Source organism: Nicotiana tabacum, chromosome 5 (genome assembly GCF_000715075.1).
Source record: "Nicotiana tabacum cultivar K326 chromosome 5, ASM71507v2, whole genome shotgun sequence".
In the NCBI taxonomy this organism is placed as follows: Eukaryota; Viridiplantae; Streptophyta; class Magnoliopsida; order Solanales; family Solanaceae; genus Nicotiana; species Nicotiana tabacum.
The window spans coordinates 110611291-110627912 of record NC_134084.1 but is presented as its reverse complement, the minus strand read 5'-3'; the positions used below and the strand labels follow the sequence as shown (position 1 = coordinate 110627912).

Genomic DNA, 16622 nt, shown 5'->3' with positions numbered 1-16622 from the left:
TGTTGGATACCCCCGTATGGGCCCAAAGAGAGAGCTCAAATTTGCTCTTGAGTCTTTCTGGGATGGAAAGAGCAGCGCTGAGGACTTGAAGAAGGTGTCTGCTGACCTCAGGTCATCCATCTGGAAACAGATGGCTGATGCTGGTATTAAGTACATTCCCAGCAACACCTTCTCTTACTATGATCAAGTGCTCGACACAACCGCAATGCTTGGTGCCGTCCCTTCTAGGTACAACTGGACCAGTGGTGAGATCGGGTTCGGCACTTACTTCTCCATGGCCAGAGGAAATGCCTCCGTCCCTGCTATGGAGATGACAAAGTGGTTTGACACCAACTAGTAAGTGACACATCAACTTTTTCTTTTCATCGGATATATGATTATCTTGTCCGTGTGCTGATTTATGGTTTTTCAATGTTTGATCCAGCCACTTCATTGTCCCTGAGTTGGGACCTGATGTTAACTTTTCTTATGCTTCTCACAAGGCAGTAGATGAGTACAAAGAGGCGAAGGGGGTATGTGATTCTTTTCTTATGTATACTTTTCATTTTACAATACATGTCTGATTCTTGAACTATTGGAAGGGGAATATAGTTAATGGATGTGATCATTCATCATCATGGACTTCACTTTTTGCTTTATGTGATTTTTGAAGAGAGCAGATACAAGCTCGGATTTGTGGTCTAGAAAGACGATTGTTCATTTCTTTTGTGTTTTCATTTTGTTTTGATGCATATTTATGTACAGCATTTACGTTGTCCTGTTAAATCTATGCTTATGCATGGAAATAAAAGATTAGATGATTGATTTATTGATCTTGATCTTGTTACTCACGCAGCTTGGAGTAGATACTGTTCCAGTACTTGTTGGTCCAGTTTCATACTTGTTGCTTTCCAAACCTGCTAAGGGTGTTGAGAAATCTTTCCCCCTGTTGTCACTTCTGGACAAAATCCTTCCAATTTACAAGTAAGTTTTTTTTTTCCGGCCCGCTATATCTGAATGGACATACTCTAACTTAAAATTGTCAATGCAGGGAAGTTATTGCGGAGTTGAAGGCAGCTGGCGCTTCTTGGATTCAGCTTGACGAACCTACGCTTGTGTTGGATCTAGAGGCTCACAAATTGGAAGCATTCACCAAGGCCTATGCTGACCTAGAGTCATCTCTATCTGGCCTTAATGTTATCGTTGAGACCTACTTTGCTGACGTTCCTGCTGAGGCATTCAAAACCCTCACTGCTTTGAAAGGAGTTACCGGATTTGGCTTTGACTTGGTCCGTGGAACTCAGACCCTCGATTTAATCAAGGGTGGTTTCCCTTCCGGCAAGTACTTGTTTGCTGGAGTTGTTGACGGAAGGAACATTTGGGCTAATGATCTTGCTGCATCTCTTAACCTCCTGCAATCTCTTGAGGGCATTGTAGGAAAAGGTAATGTATTTCCTATCTCATCACTTGATAGTTGGTAGTGATTTTGTTGCAGGAAATGATCAATTTTTTCTTTCAATTATGCAGACAAGCTTGTTGTCTCTACATCTTGCTCCCTACTCCACACTGCTGTTGATCTAGTCAATGAGCCAAAGCTAGACGATGAAATCAAATCATGGCTCGCATTTGCTGCCCAAAAGGTTGTTGAAGTAAATGCTTTAGCCAAGGCATTGGCTGGTGCCAAGGATGAGGTATAGTTCGTTCTTAACTTAAAGGTCTTTAAAAAATCACTTCGGGAAATGAGTCTTTTTTACTTAATACTCTCGACAAAGTTTTTTGCATATCACGGCTAAATGTGTTCATTGTACTTTCAGGCATTTTTCTCTGCCAATGCTGCTGCTCAAGCTTCCAGAAAGTCCTCCCCAAGAGTGACAAATGAAGCTGTTCAAAAGGCTGTAAGTGTTGAACTGAAGGATCGTCTTCTCTTTCTAATGACTTGTATCATATTGTACTTACTACTTTTTACTCTTGTGATATCTCAGTCCGCTGCTCTTCAAGGATCTGACCACCACCGTGCTACAAATGTTAGTGCTAGACTTGATGCCCAACAAAAGAAACTTAACCTACCAATTCTGCCTACAACCACCATTGGATCCTTCCCTCAGACAGTGGAGCTTAGAAGAGTTCGTCGTGAATACAAGGCCAAGAAGTCAGTGTTATACTTGCTTTCTGCTTCTTACTGTTGGTGCTGTTGAACATCTCATCTCATAATTCATTTATTTATAGGATCTCCGAGGAGGAATATGTTAAAGCCATCAAGGAGGAAATCAAGAAGGTTGTCGATCTCCAAGAAGAGCTTGACATTGATGTCTTGGTTCACGGAGAGCCTGAGGTAGGACAATTACCTACTTAACTTACATGCATATGCATGTATTAGCATCTTTTCTGTCCATATACACACGCTCGCATGCGTAAATATGGATTGGTAAGTTTGAATGCTTGATGTATGCAGAGGAACGATATGGTTGAGTACTTTGGAGAGCAGCTATCTGGTTTTGCCTTCACTGCTAATGGATGGGTTCAATCGTATGGATCTCGATGTGTGAAGCCACCTATCATCTATGGTGATGTGAGCCGCCCAAAGCCAATGACTGTCTTCTGGTCCTCAGCTGCTCAGAATATGACCAAGAGGCCAATGAAGGGAATGCTTACCGGCCCTGTCACCATTCTCAACTGGTCTTTTGTCAGAAATGACCAGCCAAGGTAACTTCAATTTATACCCTCCTCCTAATTTGAGTTTTATACCTTCTCCGATTATGTTTATAATGTTTACCATCATTGCTTTTTCTAGGTTTGAGACCTGCTACCAGATTGCATTGGCCATTAAGGATGAAGTGGAGGATTTGGAGAAGGCAGGAATCACTGTGATCCAAATCGATGAAGCTGCTTTGAGAGAAGGCTTGCCTCTGAGGAAGTCTGAACACGCATTCTACTTGAATTGGGCTGTCCACTCCTTCAGAATCACCAACGTCGGCATCCAGGACACTACACAGGTTCTATTCTGATCTTGTTGTTTTAACTCCGGAACTTCGTTTAATCCGATACCTGCTTGTTAATGAGCTTATCTTTTGTGGCTTGCAGATCCACACCCACATGTGCTACTCCAACTTCAACGACATTATCCACTCCATCATCGACATGGATGCTGATGTGATCACCATCGAGAACTCACGTTCTGATGAGAAACTCCTCTCAGTTTTCAGGGAGGGAGTGAAGTACGGAGCTGGCATTGGTCCCGGTGTCTATGACATCCACTCTCCAAGAATACCATCCACAGAGGAGATAGCCGATAGAGTTAACAAGATGCTTGCAGTTCTTGACACCAACATCTTGTGGGTCAACCCCGACTGTGGTCTCAAGACTCGCAAGTATACCGAGGTGAAACCAGCCCTGCAAAACATGGTGTCTGCAGCCAAGTCCATCCGCACTCAGCTTGCCAGTGCCAAGTGAACTAGAGGATTCTTGAATCAACTATAACATGGTGTTCTTTGAACTTTAATGAGAAATTTCTCTGTTGATTTTAAATAATTGTGGTTGCGATGAAATATTATTGTGTAGGTTAGTCTGCCCTCTGGACCTTTTGCTGATTTTTTCGGAGCTATCCTTTTCTTGAAAATCATTTATCAACTATATTTGATGGTTTTTGGATTTCCTTATTACAATACCAGCAAGCGGATTGATGTATTTTGGAGAAGTAATCAGAGAAATCTTGTCAGTTTATGCTCACTTTTCTGTGTTCTTTTTTATTTTCAATACACCATGTGACCATATTTAAATCCATATTTAGAAAACAACTTTCAAAAGAGTTGCCATTCCAAATGTCAAATATCCTGCAAACCATCATTTACCTATAAGGATCAAAATCTAAGAAGCTTCATCTCTACACTCACCTTACATTCACAAAACATTTAAACCACAATTATTCAAAAAAAAAAAAGGATCCTTTCCCAAAATTGGGAGTGGTTAAGATCCTGGATGTGTTTGTTATTAACAGTATCTGTTTCCAAAAGAGTTTTCCTAGCAAACAACCAGTCAAACATGTGATAATCTCTAAGTTTTTAAGAATGTATTCTTTGAGGTCCTTTTTTAGGATAAAGATAAAAACACAAGAACAAAACAGTATCAACACCAGCTTCATGCACGAAGCAATCCCGTATTCACATAAGGTCCGGGGAAAGATTACACTTTAAGAGATTATGTTGTAGGTAGTCTATTACGACGCAACCATGTAGACAAATATAAGTAAAATAGAATGGTAATGTACTCCACTCGCTGAAAAAAATAGTGTTTCATAGCAAGCATACGCTCCACAATTTAAGAGTATGGAGACATATTATTTCCAATATGAGTGACCCTATAGCTTAAAACATGATAAACTATGGTCATATTTGTATTCTCTTTTTTTTGCGCTTTAATTTTGGGTATGATAAAATTCCTTATAAAAGCTAACAATCTACTCCGTCCTGTTCCAAATAATAATCGTTTTAGCAAACTGAATTTGTTTCGAAATATTTGGCGTTTTAGAAAAATAATATATATATATATATATATATATATATATATATATATATATGTTATTTTTTTTTATTAGCCTTACTACTCCAATTAGTCGAGTGTTAATAAGATGAAACATTTAAGAGAAAAAAATAACGATAATTTAGAAAACTTATCTTATAATTAAAGCCATTAAAATTCTTTTAACGAGCAAAAATCATAAAAGACAAATAATATGGAATAGAGGAAATATCTACCTACAATACTAAGGTTTTCTTCTCCCTTTTTCTTCTTTGAACTTTACGAGAATAATTAGTGGAATATTTGCCAGGCTAACTCATTGGAGTTCACGTACTTAGAATTCAAATTAATCAATCACTTTGTTATCCTCGGATCTCGCTAAGCTTTCTTGTTAAGTTAAGCTATAAATTGCCATATACCAATTTTTCTTTTTTCAACTCACCCTTAAAGTTTTCTATTTTAGTAAGCTCCTAAGAAGAATTTTACATGGCTTCCAAGATTTTGTGTTTAATCATAATGATTGCAGGATTTCTGCCTGCAATCACAATGGCAACTGAGTATTGGGTAGGGGGTGACAAAGGCTGGACCCTTGATGTTGATTATCAAGCTTGGGCCAAGGACAAAACTTTCAAAGTTGGAGACACCTTAGGTATGACATATTTAAGATATATATTGATAATGTAAATTATTTTTACACTGTTAGTGAACATTCAATTAGTTGTATTCTTTCACTTTCTCAATTCATTACTTCACGCTGTTCATTTAAATGTCGTTTTAGCTAAGTAATACTATTACTCATTTTTAGAAGAGATAAAAGGGAAATTTAGTCAAATAAACCTTAAAACATAATGCTATTAAATGATTTTCTGTAGGGCCACTAAAATGGACTTGATCCGTGAGCCAGCCAACTCAGTCTGCTTATTAGGTGGAGTTGGGCCAAATATTTTAGCTCATTTTGAAGGGGAAAAATACATTAGAAATAGCATGATTTATAAATGGTAATCGAAAAATAGCTATAATTTTAAAAGTAATTAAAATTTAGTCATTTTTTCATATACAGATAAAATCTGAAGAAAAACACCTTTAAAAATCCTGAAAAATTCCAGCATAATATGCTTGAGTTCGAATTTTTTTACATATGAATTCCAGTATAAAGTGCTAGAATTTCATAATGTGCAGGAGTTCCAACATAATATGCTATAAGTTTATACGCAGAAGCTCCATAATCCAACATATTATGCTGGAACTTTTCGTGTTTCAGCGAGGTATTTTTGTCGAGATTTTATCTCGGCATAAAATAGTACTCCCTCCGTTTCAAAAAGATTATCTTAGTTTATCCTGGCACAAACTTTAATAAAGAAGGGAAGACTTTTGAGATACGTGACCTTAAATAAGCCATAACATTTGTGTGGTTGTAAAACTTTTGAAACTTGTGGTCGGAAACCTGTCATATCATTGAAAGATGACAATCTTTTTCAAACAGACTAATAAGGAAATATTATCAATCTTTTTGAAACAGAGGGACTAGCTATTTTTCAATGACTTTGCAATGCTGGCTATTTTTCGATTACCAATCCGAAAACTGGCTAGCCGTATTGTTTTCACCAATTTGAAAAATGGGTGTGCCACAAAACTTAAATGACATTTAAAATGGACCGGAGGTCATATTAAAACAAACAAGTTGTTACCAGTTAAACGGTGGCTATTACTTAAAACATTTTCCTGTCTTCTTTTCATTTGATGCAGTGTTTAAGTATACCAAAGGGCATCATAATGTGTTCAAAGTGAACCAAACAGCTTTCCAAAGTTGCACAGCTCCTCCACCAAGTGAAGCTTTAACTACTGGCCATGATGTGATAACATTGGCTAAGCCTGGTAAAAAATGGTACATTTGTGGTGTTCCAACACATTGCTCTGACCATAACCAAAAGCTTGTCATCACCGTCGAAGATGGAGCTCCGGCACCGGCACCCGCCGCTCCGGCACCGTCAGCTGAGTATTGGGTAGGGGGTGATAAAGGCTGGACCATTGATGTTGATTATCAAGCTTGGGCCAAAGACAAAACTTTCAAAGTTGGAGACACCTTAGGTATGCCATATATAACCATTCTATTATTCTTATGAAGTGGTCTAGAAAGAAAATAAAGTTAATGTTCTTAAGGATTAACGTTTTGTTTACTAATATAAAAGTGGATCCTATATTACAATTTTGTATATGGTCTCTGGTCTCAAATATTAGTCGTTTATGTAAATATTTGTCGTATTAGAATAACAAGAAGTCTTTTTTACTTTTTTCCCGATCTACTCTTATTGCTGTGTTAATTTAGTGAGATACTTAAGGAGAGATAAATAGTAATCTAGACAAATACTCTTATGATTAAAAGTATTCCCTCTTTTCCAATTTTTGTGAACCTATTTACTTTTTGGTTCGTTCAAATAAAAATGACCCTTTCTAAATTTGATAACAATTTAGCTTAAACTTACAATTATACCCTTAGTGAAAAGCTTTTATAACCACATAAATACTCTGGACCCCTTCTTGACTTGTTTTGGACCACAAATTCCAAAAGTCTTTATTTTTTCTTAAACTCCGTGCCCAGTCAAACAAGTTCACATAAATTGAAACGGAGGGAGTATTAAATATCTTTCCCGAGTAATATGCAAAAGCCTTAAAAGATAGATGGCATGAATCAAAAGTAGTAAAGGACTATCAAAACCTTTGTGGAGTATCGGAAGTAACTCCTCTTTTCTTGACTTAGTGTAATTTCTCTGTTCTATTTCTCTTCATTAATCAATAGGAAGAATGTAATTTTCACTTCTTTTCTTCTTTCTTTTCCTTTTCTCAATTGGTTAATAGAAATGAGGAATTATTATTTATTATATGGCTTAAGGAAGCTATTTAACTAGTTAAATGATGTAACTATTACTTGAACTATTTTCTATTTTTTTCTTCGTCTTTGATGCAGTTTTTAAGTATACCAAAGGGCATCATAATGTGTTCAAAGTGAACCAAACTGCTTTCCAAAGCTGCATAGCTCCTCCACCAAGTGAAGGATTAACTACTGGTCATGATGTGCTCACATTGGCTAAGCCCGGAAAAAAATGGTACATTTGTGGTTTTCCAACACATTGCTCCGACCATAACCAAAAGCTTGTCATCACCGTGGAAGGTGGAGCTCCGGCACCGGAAGCTCCCGTTCCGGGACCGGCACCAAAGAAGGATGACTCAAACAACTCATACAAGGTTACTACATCTGCATACAAGATTTTTGTTGGGGGTGTGGTTTTAATTTGGACAATTCTAACATTAGTTTGATCTAAGTTGAATGGCCTTTGGATACTACATTTGTGTTGGAACACAAAACCTGCCTTCATCTAGGCAGGAATAAATGAATAATTGGTAACTTTTGGGTAAAGATTGTATTTTGTGAGGACGGGAGGGTCCTAATAATATAAGTCATTGATTGGCTTTTAACAACGTTTCAACATGTATGTTTACTTGGAATAAAAACTCTGATTCCATCACGTTGGATCTTTTTTTCTGTGTCTTTCATTTAGTTTTTCTACGTGTATTTATAATTGTCAGCATCTTTCCTTTACTATTTTTGGTCCAAGGGAAGAGAGGAAGTTATTGCTTATCTAATGTTATTTGGTTCGATTGGAAACAGAATAGATGAGTAACTTTTAGAAGGTATCTGTTAACCATATAACAAAAGAAGAATTATTTTAAGGAAAGAACCCTCTCGCTAACCACTTTCTTTCAATGTCTTAACACATGAAGTTATTAGAAGATACTGTTGAGCCACCTACAAATATCTTAGGTGATTTGAGACTCGAAGAAAAAGATCAATTAGCAAAGACATATCATCGCCAATATGAAGTTTTTGTTCATAACTAAAAACAGAGGAAAACTTTCAGTTTCTTATATCAACAACAAATGCTCATTCTCCTCTACTGCGGTTTCTAATGTTTCAGCCCTGCAAGTTCAAGCAGATATTTTATAACTCATCGCTTTACCAAAGGAAATACCCATTTAATTAAATTCCAGTAATTCAAGTAACTGACAGCAGCAAAACTCAATAAATAGTGATACATTGATACACATCAATCCAAGTATTGTTCCAGATGACAAATTTAACCAACAAACAATGACTTATTAAGTTGCAAATGAACGGGTAATATTCATGTGAAACTGTACCCCCATCCTACGGCTTTGGAAGGGCATAGGAGATATGACAAGTTCCACGGAGAATGGCCTCACAATTACTGTAACACCCATCCTACGACTGGGTTCAGGCCTTCTTAACCAAAAACTCATAGTTATCAACAAATGGTCGTGCAAATCAAATTCACAGATGAGCATGGAGAACACGTCATCTCAAATATGGCTAAATTACCAAAATATTAAAACAACACTGTCATGGACTCTGGATTTTTGGTTTTGAGAGACGCATTCAGAAATCCACATTAAGTTCCTGATCTCCTGCTCTCTCAGCCTTACATATGCAAAAAATACACCATAGTGGAACTGCAATGAAAAGAAAAGAAAATATCAATCAAGCAGATGGATTGTCCTTCTGCTTCTGCTCCCTATCACTTTCTTGGAGGAACATTTTGGGGTGGGGAAATTTTGAGGTTGTCCTGTACAAGTAAGAGACATTAACAGTATAGGATTTTTATACAGAGAGCTCAAATGAACAAACCTGTTGTTCAAAAGCTAAGCAGAGGCGTTTGACTTCCTCTTCATAGAAAGCTTTGTCGAGCATCTGGCTCTCCCCATATGCCAACTTAGCAAAGATGGATTGGTAAGGAGGGTACTTTTCCATAACACCACGGACCTACAACAGGTAGTAAGAGGACACTTAGAAGACACGAAAAATATTACTCTCTGTTTCAATTTATGTGACGTAGTTTGACACGGCATGAAGTTTAAGAAAAAAAAAGGATGATTTTGAAACTTGTGGTCTTAAACATACCATATAATAATTGTTTTGCTATAAGACATTTGAAATTTTTTAACTTAAATGGTTTCCAAATCAAAAATGTGTTATTCCTTTTGGAGTGGACTAATAAGAAAAATGCGTCACATAAATTGAAACGGCGCAATAGCTTGTATCCTTTACTCGACAAACAAAATTCTGTATTTGTTTTCTCCCCTCTTCTTCTTATCTCTCCGCTCCCTTCAAATAGTATTTAAACCTTCCACCATTGCCACCATTGCACTCCCCCCTCACAAAAAAGAATAGGGAAAGGATTTCTTGCCCACTTCCCGGCACTATATGATGCTTCAGTCTTCTCCTTTTAAAGGGCAAGGTGGGGGAAGGAGAACTGCATGCGATGTAGCACCCCAACAAGACTACTGAATCATAGTATCTAGCTAACTATTATTTAACCAACGCAAGAATATTTCACCGGCATAAAAGCAGCGACAAGAAGAATAAAGGAAAGATGCTCATACAATACCTGATCTATGTCTTCGCATATGGCAAGTTCCTCATGACCGTATGGATAACTATTTAACATAGACAGTGTCAGAAAGAGATGTTACGCAGCATATGCCATCAAGAACATAAAAGACTGAGCTACATGAACTTACAGTAAGCCAAAATTAGAGTACAACTTCCTGCGGTCATCACGTGTTAGCTCAGTGCCGATGCTGCAAATGAAAAATGTTTGTTAATAGTAGAAACATTATGACAAGGTCCATGATAAACGTTGTCCAGCAAGATTATAAGAAATTCTGAAACAGTGACATGCCTGTTTATGGTAATATTAACTGCTCTTCTATCGGCCTCAAAAGCAAGCAAATCAGACATGATCTCTGCAGTAGCACCACCTAGTTTCTATTTGCAAAATTTTCATATTAGACAAGTGAAACGAGTGCTAAATTTATTAAAATGAAGAGTAGGAAAATATGATAGAAATTGTACAACAGATTGTACCTGGCAAAATCTATAGAAATCTTCAAGGTACGCCTTGTATAATGTGTTTCTCATAATCTCAATGTTCATGTCATCCAAGTCCTGCTCAAAAGTAAGTCTCATATATGAGAGGATATGTTCATACATGGAAGAAAACAGACTGATAAAAGCAACTGATGCATGATGAAAGATACTCTGAAATTACGAACCAATTCTACTTGGAATGCACAAAAACGGATAAGATAACTATCATCCTCAAAACTGCAAGCAATCAGTGACAAAATACTAGGGCCCTGTAATGCGGGAAGAGGATACTTGTTAACTACATATGAAGTGCATGGAGCTACAACCAATTACTCGATATTGATTCTTCAAAGGGACAGCATGAAATGAAAAGGTCGATACTCAAGAAAACTAAGGGGTCGTTTGGTACAAGGGATAAGGATAATAATCCCGGGATAGAATTTGGAACTAACTTTATCCCATGTTTGGTTTGGGTATTAGCTAATCCTGGGACAACTTTTACACTAAAATAGTAGGATTAGTTATCTCATATAAAAGGTGGGATAACTAATCCCATGGGATATCCCACTACCTGGGATATTTTAGGATATCCCACCATTGTACCAAACGACCCCTAAAAGCATATGCAACCTTTTATTATTTGGAAACGGCAATAGGTAGTTTCTGATTACCATATCAAAGTTAAAAGAAAAGGGTGAAACATTTGATACCTCGGAAGTAATGCACTCAGAGAAGTATGGGGCCAAGGGTGTGTCAACAAGCACCAGCCTGTATAGCTCCCTCATATTCTGGGCAACTGCCAGAGAAGCAATGCTGCAAAATATTAAAATGGTTAATACATATTTCATTTAGCTATAAAAATCCAAGGCATGCATCTGGAACAATACCTGTCAAACATGCCCAAAGGATGGCATTTCTCCAACAATTCTTGGACATCTCTCTCATGCAAAGTTCCGGTGACAATTAAGACAACATTATCAATCATGTGACCATATCTGAACCATGTGAAGGAACACCACAATTTAGATTCAATCACATTGCAGAAGTGGAGCTATGTTAATGAGCTTTAGATAATGAAGTTAATGAGCTATGTTTCAAATCGAATTAAACTTTCCAAGTCTATCATCTTCTCTGACTGTCTTTCCAACAACATAAGATAACTTGCAGAAATGGGAGAAGATATGGTGTAATAGGTATTCTAAAGGAACATTCTCTACTGCTCATAACATTCTCTAAAGAAATGGGGCATCTTGGGTAATGCTAACTGCTAACAACTGCAAGACTGCTAAACTATCTGGAGAGGCTGCCTAATCTGCATTAATGTTAGGGAACTTTAGGACATAACTCCTTTCTGCATCTCTTGGAAGCTCTGGGAAGAAAGGAATAGAATATGCTTCAAAGGGGTTAAGAACAAAGCTGGAAAGATAGACGCATTATAACTTTATTTGTTTATTTGTGAAATAAAAATAACGTATATAGTATCGTATTAATATCTTTAAGCTCTTTAGAGCTGTAACTACTTGTAAGGATGCGTAACACCCACGTTGCTATTTACGACTAAAATGCTTATTAAGGAAGTAATAGTTGATCTTTCTTAAAGAGCAGCACCAATTTGGTATTGTTTCATCTTTTTCTTAATACAAAATTTTTGATGCATTTTCCTGAAAAATACAGGTAAAAGTTAAGGGTATGAGACTAACTAAGTATGTGATATACAGCCATACAGCCTAATGCAACATAATAAACCCTATGTTAATGGAATAGTACAAATGAGTTCTCAGTTCTATTATACAAAAGGTGCCCTTTAATGTAAAAAGGTAAAATTTCAAATATCATGCACTGCAGGATAACTTGTTATCATATTTCTCTAAGATAATTCACCATGCACACAAAAATAGAAAAGTGGTATATAGATAAAGAGACAATTTTTCCCAGCAACACAAATAATATGTACCTGATGTACTCCAGAAAGGATGACAAGGGCTCGGTGGCTTGGCAGAGCATGTGGTTAAACTCATCGACAAGTTTAAGAGTGCACTTCTCCACAATCGTAGTTGTATGTAAAGGGGAAGGCTCTGCAAATTGCAAAAGGCCAGCAAAACTAGAATAATTTAAAGTGTCAAAGTGCTCTCTGTTGAGCATTGCACAAGAGCGGTGTGCTTTGAAAAATTCCTAAAATATTGGCATTTAAGCAACTGCCTAGTATAAGCTGCTTAGAATTCCTCCTGCCTATCCAGATCCAGCATATTCTGGAATCTAGACATTTTGAAGACAAAATCACCTTGAGGAATGATTTCAGGCTATTGGCTTCCATTTCACAATATTATATTACAACATTGGGTAAGAGGAACATTTTACCCACAAGGTTTAAGGAAATTCAATTAGTACAGAAAACATATACTCCCTTCGTCCCAAAAAAAGGATGATACTTTCTGGAGTTTGAGAGTCAACCTTCTTAACTTTGACCATGAATTCAGACACGGAATCAATAAAAAATTTAAAATAAAATTTACCACATTTTTGGAAACTACATAAAAAGTACTATAAATCACAATAATTAACAATTCAAAGTATTTAAAAGGTATATGAAAAATCGTGGTCAAAGAACAACTTGTTTGACTCTTGAAATCATGGTCAAAGAACAACTTCTTAACTTTGACCATGAATTCAGACACGGAATCAATAAAAAATTTAAAATAAAATTTACCACATTTTTGGAAACTACATAAAAAGTACTATAAATCACAATAATTAACAATTCAAAGTATTTAAAAGGTATATGAAAAATCATGGTCAAAGAACAACTTGTTTGACTCTTGAAATCATGGTCAAAGAACAACTTCTTAACTTTGACCATGAATTTAGACACGGAATCAATAAAAAATTTAAAATAAAATTTACCACATTTTTGGAAACTACATAAAAAGTACTATAAATCACAATAATTAACAATTCAAAGTATTTAAAAGGTATATGAAAAATCATGGTCACAGAACAACTTGTTTGACTCTGAAAAGTATCATAATTTTGGGAACAGAGGGAGTAGGATAAAGTGAGCCAGTCAAAACAATAAAACAAATTGATATCCCGAAACACTGAGAAACTTACAATACAAGCGCTTGCTTCATCTCAAATGCTTATCACCTAATTTTTTTTGAGATTCTTCTCTCAACTACTATACTGCCCCCAAAGGAAAAATTGAATAATGGAGTACAAAAGAACGTTCCCTTGGTCAAAAGAGAATAACAGTCTAATTTGGCAAGTACTCCAACTAATATTTCTATATCTATTCCAAATCCAATATCATAGGAAACAAGCTCCAAGTCATACCACTTTCTACAGAGAAAAATCAATTATTGTATGGAACAAGTTTATCTCATATTTGATCCACTAAATTTCTAAGCACAGGACAACAAATTTTTTTGAAGCAAGTTGATCTTTTCAAATAGGAGATTCAGTCTTCACTTTATTTGACATCGAATAACTCATCTAGTGAGCATCACTGCATCAGGTAGCTTGTCTTTGGGGTAGATTATGAATTAGGGTTTTGTGGAGCAGCTCTAAAGCAAGGATAATAGTGTTCCATGATCATAATACACAACAGCACTGCACTAAAAGCAAGAATTAGATTCTTATTGCAACATCGGTGGCCAAACTAAACCCTTCCTAAATGCATCAATTAACTCAATCCCTTTCCTCATAAAACTAATTTCGCTTCAATTCCCAACTAACGGAAAACCTCGCATCATATATGCCTTTCACATTGTCAACTAATCCCAGATAAAAGGTGAATGTTGTACTAGGTTGACAGCCAGCGTAAAACTAGTAATTCAAAGTCAAATTACGATGAATCCTCATAATAATGAAGATTTTCATGTCAAGGTACTGATAAATGCGAGATTTCGAGAACCTCTAGTGCCATAAACCCCTAATTTGACTTAAATGACCAACTAGTGAGTATTGGATGAATATAGAGAATTCAAATACTTCCATAAGACAAAACAAACTACCTCATATCTTTTATAACAAATCGACGTCAAACTTCAAATTTATAAGATATCCACTATACATAAATCAATTGGTTGCATTAGACCAGCTATACGTTGTGCATTATCAACGTCTTCTACATAAGGTAAACAACTTTCAAGCCAATTCCAAAACTACAAAATCAAACTACCTCACTACCTTTTACATACAAATCGGAGTCAAAATTCAATTAATTTACGATCAGATGCAATGAAGTTACGAAAATTAAGAGGAAGAAATTCTTACCGTTTTGGAGAAAAGGACCGTATTCAGTAGCGGAGAGGTGCATTTTGATATCATCTAGGGTTTCGCATTGGCAGAGGTTGTTATAATCGGCGGCGGTGAGAAGGCCAGATCGATGACCTCTGACGATGGCTTCCAAATAGCCACTGTGAATGTTGAAGGTAAACGCTTCGAATCCGTACATATTTGTGCTGCTTTAGTAGAATGAATCTCCCAGGAAAATTGGAAGATCCAGAATACAGATCTGAAGCGGAAATTGGAGATATTTTCTACAGATCAATGATGCAGAGAAGATGCTGGATAGAATTATAAGGTGTTTTGTGTATAGTGGTGGGTGGGTTGCGGTAACGAACAAAGAAGATCGATCAACTTCTGAGCCTATCTCACGTGTTCCGTTGACAAAACGACATGTATGTGTATATTCTTTTTTTTTTTCCTTTTCCTTTTTTCTTCCTTACTAGTGTTATGGTTGTATAATTTGACAGAATATTAATCTTATAAAATTATAATTTAATATATTATATTAACTTAATAAATATTAGTTATATTTTATTATTTAATATAGTGTGCATAAATATAACAAAATCTATACAAAATCAAAGGAAATCAAATAAATTATTTGTTCCTTATTTATTCTTTATTAAATTAGCAAGCACTTAGTACTATATATTTATTAATGTAATTTTTTATTAACTTGTCAATTGGCTTAATATTTTGTCACTACTTCTTTTTTAATATAACATAGATATATATTTTCTTACTCTGAAAATATTTTTATTTTTTTAAAACTGATATTATATTGTTCAAAATTCTTCATTGGTCTAAATTTATCAATAGTGGTCATTAAGGGTGGGGCCCTCATTTTGAATTTTGAAAAATCTTGTTTTGTAGTATATATAGTATACTAGTATAGTATATAATATATATATATATATATATATATATATATATATATATATATATATATATATATATATATATATATATATATATATATATATATAACTATGTTTAATCAATGTATACCGGCTAGAAAAAGTAAATATTGATTTTTGTTGGCTATTCGTGTAACAATGAGTGTTATTTATTTATCTTTTATTTTTTAATTAATTCAAAATATAAATATCCTACAATTATCTTTATCCCCCTCTTTTCGTACATTCTTTTCTACTGTAATATTCGATTAGTTTTTCATTTGTAGTTTATTGAAAATTTAAATAATGTAATATTCTTTTACTAAATTATAATTTTGAATTAATAAAAAAATATAAAGAGATAAGCCTTTTATTATTTTTATTAAAAACCTATCAATTTTTTTAATGATTATTAATTTATGTTATATATATAACATGCTTATCTTATATATAATATCCTAACAGTATCTTTATATTTTTGTATTTTTCATTATAAAGTTAATGGTTCTATTTAATAATTACTATTTCCTACATGAGAAATTTAATTAGTATATACATTTTTTACGCTATCTCTTGAAATTTATTTCCTTTTTGTTTCTTGCTTATCTAATTGTATTATCCATCATTTAATATAATTAAATTGTCATATGAATTTTAATAATATATCAGTTTAAAATAATATAATGAATATAATTTTGTATTACTCTTGAAATTTAACTTGACTTTATCCTGTATGACTTTCTCATAACTATTTTGATATTTAAATTTATCAATAATTTAATTACTTAATTTTATCAAATAAATTTAGAGTGTGGATAGAAGCACATTATATCTATTATATTGTTTATACATTAGTTTTTGTTCTATAATATTTAGATTTTTTAAATCTATTGTTCTACTAATAATTATAATAATTATTATTTTTGTATTATTTTCAATACGAAATTAAATTGAATTATTCTTCCCGTTTGTACTTAATATGAAAGTTTAATTTTTTATTA

The 16622-nt window shown here is 34.8% G+C and overlaps 3 protein-coding genes across 5 annotated transcripts in view; 2 read left to right on the top strand and 1 right to left on the bottom strand.

Annotated features, from left to right (window-relative positions):
* The window catches only part of LOC107763602 (5-methyltetrahydropteroyltriglutamate--homocysteine methyltransferase-like), a 5052-nt gene extending 1347 nt beyond the window's left edge, over window positions 1-3705 (top strand). For both annotated transcript variants that reach the window (XM_016582092.2, XM_016582093.2), the window contains exons 2-12: window positions 1-336; window positions 425-512; window positions 836-963; window positions 1031-1422; window positions 1507-1670; window positions 1794-1874; window positions 1962-2128; window positions 2206-2311; window positions 2432-2682; window positions 2771-2972; window positions 3061-3705. The exon at window positions 1-336 is cut by the window's left edge and continues 18 nt beyond it. In XM_016582092.2, the coding sequence (XP_016437578.1) occupies window positions 1-336; window positions 425-512; window positions 836-963; window positions 1031-1422; window positions 1507-1670; window positions 1794-1874; window positions 1962-2128; window positions 2206-2311; window positions 2432-2682; window positions 2771-2972; window positions 3061-3429 (2284 nt within the window). In that variant the 3' untranslated portion in view covers window positions 3430-3705. The remainder of the gene's footprint in view (window positions 337-424; window positions 513-835; window positions 964-1030; window positions 1423-1506; window positions 1671-1793; window positions 1875-1961; window positions 2129-2205; window positions 2312-2431; window positions 2683-2770; window positions 2973-3060) is intronic.
* A 1214-nt stretch (window positions 3706-4919) lies between these two features.
* Window positions 4920-8018, top strand: LOC107763603 (blue copper protein). Its single transcript, XM_075253954.1, has 3 exons — window positions 4920-5143; window positions 6241-6582; window positions 7460-8018. Exons 1-3 carry the CDS (start codon window positions 4981-4983, stop codon window positions 7807-7809), a joined length of 855 nt encoding a protein of 284 aa, XP_075110055.1. The 5' UTR covers window positions 4920-4980; the 3' UTR covers window positions 7810-8018.
* A 526-nt stretch (window positions 8019-8544) lies between these two features.
* Window positions 8545-15086, bottom strand: LOC107763601 (V-type proton ATPase subunit d2). 2 transcript variants are annotated; one of them, XM_075253952.1, is made up of 11 exons: window positions 14711-15070; window positions 12393-12513; window positions 11326-11433; window positions 11149-11251; window positions 10624-10707; window positions 10436-10516; window positions 10251-10336; window positions 10090-10149; window positions 9957-10005; window positions 9197-9331; window positions 8545-9021 (listed from the first exon to the last, which is right to left on the bottom strand). In XM_075253952.1, exons 1-11 carry the CDS (start codon window positions 14889-14891, stop codon window positions 8887-8889), a joined length of 1143 nt encoding a protein of 380 aa, XP_075110053.1. In that variant the 5' UTR covers window positions 14892-15070; the 3' UTR covers window positions 8545-8886. The 2 variants fall into 2 exon arrangements, with proteins under 2 accessions (XP_075110053.1, XP_075110054.1); XM_075253953.1 differs by lacking the exon at window positions 10624-10707 and having other exon boundaries at window positions 14711-15086.
* Between the last annotated feature and the right edge of the window lie 1536 nt (window positions 15087-16622).